The 680-nt window shown below is 73.4% G+C and overlaps 1 protein-coding gene across 1 annotated transcript in view; it reads right to left on the bottom strand.

Annotated features, from left to right (window-relative positions):
* WBP1 (WW domain binding protein 1) overlaps nucleotides 1-675 on the bottom strand; it is a 1,287-nt gene extending 612 nt beyond the window's left edge. The window contains exon 1 of the mRNA XM_025191904.1: nucleotides 5-675. Coding sequence (XP_025047689.1) covers nucleotides 5-675 — 671 coding nt within the window. The remainder of the gene's footprint in view (nucleotides 1-4) is intronic.
* Between the last annotated feature and the right edge of the window lie 5 nt (nucleotides 676-680).

Raw genomic sequence — 680 nt, 5'->3', positions numbered from 1 at the left:
GGGCGAGCCAGGCTCCTCGCTGCCGCCCTCGCTGGGGACGCCGCAGAGGCTCTTGCACTCGGCCCGCTGCGGTGACTCGGGCCCGGCCTTGCCCAGCAGCTGCATCTCCTCCTCGCTGTCGTCCGCGCCCTCCTCCTCCTGGCACCGCCCCACCTCGATGCCCGAGTCGCCCGTGAGGCGCCGGTGCCGGAAGTGCTCGCCCTCGGCCTGGGCCGTGGCCTGCCCTGCGCTGCCGCCCTCCTCCTCGTCCTGGTCCTCGTCCTCCTCCTCGATGTCGGAGCAGCGGTGCGAGTCGGCCTCGAAGAAGTCCACGTTGGAGGAGAAGAGTGGGTGGCGTGGCACGGCCTCGTGCGGCCCCGCCTCCTCAGGCAGCTCCCAGCTGGCGCCGGTGCCCGTGCTGGTGCCGCCCTCGTCGCTGGGCGTGCTGGCCCGGCTGCGCTCCGTCTCATCCGTGATCTGCACCGAGAGCGACGTGCTGCTGGGCGAGGTCAGGCAGCTCGACTCGCACGAGCAGCTGCTGGAGTTGCCCGAGCTGGGCGACAGCGTGGGCGTGCTGGAGCCCAGGCGGCTGTGCGGGCCGCCCAGCTGGGCCAGGATGGCGCTGTAGGGGGGCGGCGGCGTGCTGGGGCGGTGCGCCACCTCCTCGTAGGCCGGCAGCTTGAAGGAGGCCAGCATTCCTG

This window comes from Alligator sinensis, unplaced genomic scaffold (genome assembly GCF_000455745.1).
Source record: "Alligator sinensis unplaced genomic scaffold, ASM45574v1 scaffold1334_1, whole genome shotgun sequence".
Classification (NCBI taxonomy): domain Eukaryota; kingdom Metazoa; phylum Chordata; order Crocodylia; family Alligatoridae; genus Alligator; species Alligator sinensis.
Note: the sequence above shows the minus strand (reverse complement) of the source record. Positions and strands in the feature narration are given on the sequence as shown.